Source organism: Manis javanica, chromosome 10 (assembly GCF_040802235.1).
Source record: "Manis javanica isolate MJ-LG chromosome 10, MJ_LKY, whole genome shotgun sequence".
In the NCBI taxonomy this organism is placed as follows: Eukaryota; Metazoa; Chordata; class Mammalia; order Pholidota; family Manidae; genus Manis; species Manis javanica.
Window position 1 is genome coordinate 81,193,995 of NC_133165.1, and position 3,567 is coordinate 81,197,561.

Below are 3,567 nucleotides of genomic sequence, written 5' to 3' on the forward strand. Positions count from 1 at the left end.
ACCTCTTCTTTTCCACAAGTGGAGACTCATAACATAAATTGTGATAGAGAGAAATCTATTATGGGTAGATCCTTACCTTTTGAACAACATTTACTTGCTTGCTACTGGGTCCTAGTAGAGTCTAATGGCCAAACTGTAGGACATCAATTGCTTATTAGATTTCAGCTTCCCATAATGAAGTGTTATTGGACCATCTCAGCTATAATGCTTGTCATTCACAGCAGCAGTCTATCATCAAATCTATAACCAAATAAATCATAGGACATCAGACTAGAGCAGGACCAAAAGGCACAAGTAAGGTTTATGTCACATGACTAAGACTCCTTTGAACCAAATTTTTGCTTCATTACATCCTCTTCCCCTATCCATGTGTATGGCCTTATTGAGAATACCTAATAACTGGTTCACCAGGGAATGAAAATATGTACCTAGTTATAGATGTTCTGCACAATATGCTAGCATCCATTCAAAAGTGAATTATTTACAAAATATATGCTTTATAAACAATATTCATATACAAAAAATACTGGTATATCTGTATCAATATTAGTGAATATAGGTGTTATGGAAAAAGCTTACTTCAGATAGAAAGGAATAGGTGGTTTTTCATAATGGTTAAAAAAAGTTATGTTCACTGAGAAGATAGAACAATTCTAAATCTGTGTCTGCATAAAAGCGCAGTGCAAACAAATAAAAAAATTAAAAATTGACATATCTACAAACAGAAAGAACCAACTCCATAATTGTTTTGGCAAATTTAAATCACTCAGTAACAATACAAACAGTACAAAAGTACAAAAGATTTAAATCATATGATAAGGAACTTGACCTAGTTGACTTTAATTGAACAGTGCATTCAACCACCATTACTCAGTGTTTTAAATGTTTATAATACTCTGACCATATTCTAAGCCATAAAGTGAAATTCAACTAATTTAGGAGGATTTAATTTAAGGAAAGTATATTTTATGACTCTATAAGAGGGTTTTCTGAAAATGTCATGTCCAGAGGATCCATTTACAGCAGACTGAGGCCTACAGCTCAGCAGCCTCTCTTTCAGGGAGAAAAGAGGAGAGTGCAACATGTGTCCAATTTTTGAGCTCTTCAGGGCCTGCCAGGGACTGGAGTATCTGTAGCCTGTTATGGGGCCATTATGGAACCTGACATATATAGATGCCTGGCAGCTGCTGGAGACAAAAATGAGCTGGGTGACAACTGTCACTTCAAGGACTTGAGATACCACAGACAGACAGAAGCAGGGAGCAAGAGGTTATGAGCTCCATTTTGCAAAAATGGCCAAATCTTCTAATTGGGAATCTCCAAAAAAAATGTCCGAGAAAACAAGTCCTCAGATAAGCTGTGGGAGGTCCCCAGAATCTCTAGGGGTACTGAGTGGTGATGGTCTTCCCCTGTATGAATCCAGTTTCCAGTTTAAAAACTGAGATTGGTGACTGTTTTTTCAAATGTATAGATATCAACACAAAGTAAAGAGGAACATGAAGAAACAGAAAATAACCCTATCAAGAAAACAAAATAAATCTCTATAAAAATACCCTAAAGAAATGTATGCACAGGAACACATAAAAAAGAATTCAAAATAAATCTCATAAAGATGATAAATTTCGCAAAGTGTACATCTTCATGTTTACAGTGCAATGCACTGATACATATTGCCTCTATGGACTGAATTTCATATGCAATAATGCAGAACATGTAGATTCCTTAAATGTTAAGAAATTATCAATGTATATCCTGAAAACACACCAGAAATTGCATACTAATTTTGAAATGTTCACTTGAAGTAAAATGTAATATATATACCATTTAGGGACTTAAATTAACAGAATTAAAACCATTTCTTATATTGCAATATAGAGTCTGTCTAAAGACCTTGTTCACCATGTAAGAACTTGTTCGTTATGCTTCAGAAAATTGGAGACTGTTGAGATATAGGCTTGGGGTTGATTAATGACTGTGCATTGAGTCCCCTATACAGAATTCTATTGTTGTTAACAACCATTTGATCAATAAATATGAAAGATGCCCTCTCAAAAAGAAAAAGAAATACATTTCATTTCCAGAGATAAATAAACTTTACCATATTTTTAAATAACTCAATAATCAGTGTGTTGGAGAAACTTGGGTATGGAAGTGGAAGAAAAGGACTGGGAAATATAAAATTAACTGTAATGTGGCATAGAAAGGGACTATAAAAAACAAGCATACAGATATTTAGAAATGTTGAGATTTTACTGCTCTTTAGTGTCCTTGGTTTTTGCCAAAATACATATTTCATTTATTTGCAGAAAATACTACTTTATGGACCACATCTTTGAAGGCTTGTTTTACTTGCTGGTTTCTCAGGGTGTAAATGAAGGGGTTCAGCATGGGGGCAACAGAGGTATTGAGAATAGCTACTCCTTTGGTCAATGATGCCTTCTCTTTTGCAGAGGGATTAGCATACATGAACATGCAGCTTCCATAAGAGATGGAAATAACAATCATGTGAGAAGAACAAGTGGAGAAAGCCTTTTTTCTCTGACTGCCAGATGGGATTCTCAAAATAGTTCTGATAATGTACATATAAGATAAAATCACTAATGCCAAAGTGAAAAGCAAAGTAATCAAAGCGAAGTAAAAACCAACTGCTTCTAGAAGCCATGTATCTGAGCATGATAGTTGTAAAAGGGGAAAGTAGTCACATGCAAAGTGATCAATGACGTTGGAAGCACAGTAATCCAGCCGGAGGAGAAGCATGAGAGGTGGGAAGATGGTCAGAAACCCACCCAGCCAGGCACCCAGCACAAGGAGGGTGCAGAGTTTCCTGTTCATGATGGTTGTATAATGAAGGGGCTTGCAGATGGCAATATAGCGATCATAAGACATGGCAGTCAGAATGTAAAATTCAGTCACCCCCATGAAAATAAAGAAAAATAGTTGGGCTGCACAATTGTTATAGGAAATAGTCTTATCCTTGGTGATAATTGCCCCCAGAAATCTGGGAATGCATACAGTCGTAAAGGAGATTTCTAAGAAAGAGAAGTTTCGGAGGAAGAAGTACATAGGTGTCTGTAGATGGGAGTCTACCAAGGTTAGGGTGATGATAGTCAGGTTTCCAGTGACACTTAATACATATGTGATAAATAAAAAGAGGAAAATCATAATCTGAAGGTCAGGATCATCAGAAAGGCCTACAAGGATAAACTCTGTGATCATTGTGTGGTTCATCTCTCTCTCTCTCTCTCTCTCTCTCTCTCTCTCTCTCTCTCTCTCTCTCTCTCTCTCTCTCCTTTGCTCTTAAACACATTTAGGTGGAAAGAGTACTAAATGGAAGAGATGAAATATGTGATTCATTGTGATCAATATCACCATCCTTGATACAATTTGAAAGCACTTTCTGTAATCCATGTTGATTTTCTTTTCTCTTCACTCTCTTGTTTGCATTATGTCTTACTACGTATTTGGGAGTGGAGTTCTGCTTCATTTACCAGTTCCCTTATTTTTGATCTAGCAGGAAAAGTTAGGAAATCTTCACACAACTAACCACATCATTGAGAGATAATGGTA

The 3,567-nt window shown here is 36.2% G+C and overlaps 1 protein-coding gene across 1 annotated transcript; it reads right to left on the bottom strand.

The window, feature by feature from the left end:
* Nucleotides 1-2,292: 2,292 nt before the first annotated feature.
* On the bottom strand, nt 2,293-3,228 carry LOC140843761 (olfactory receptor 6C3). Its single transcript, XM_073214188.1, has one exon. It carries the CDS (start codon nt 3,226-3,228, stop codon nt 2,293-2,295), a length of 936 nt encoding a protein of 311 aa, XP_073070289.1.
* Nucleotides 3,229-3,567: the final 339 nt, after the last annotated feature.

Coding starts and splice junctions, on each gene's coding strand:
- LOC140843761 (XM_073214188.1), bottom strand. CDS start 3,228: ATGAACCACACAATGATCACAGAGTTTATCCTTGTAGGCCTTTCTGAT.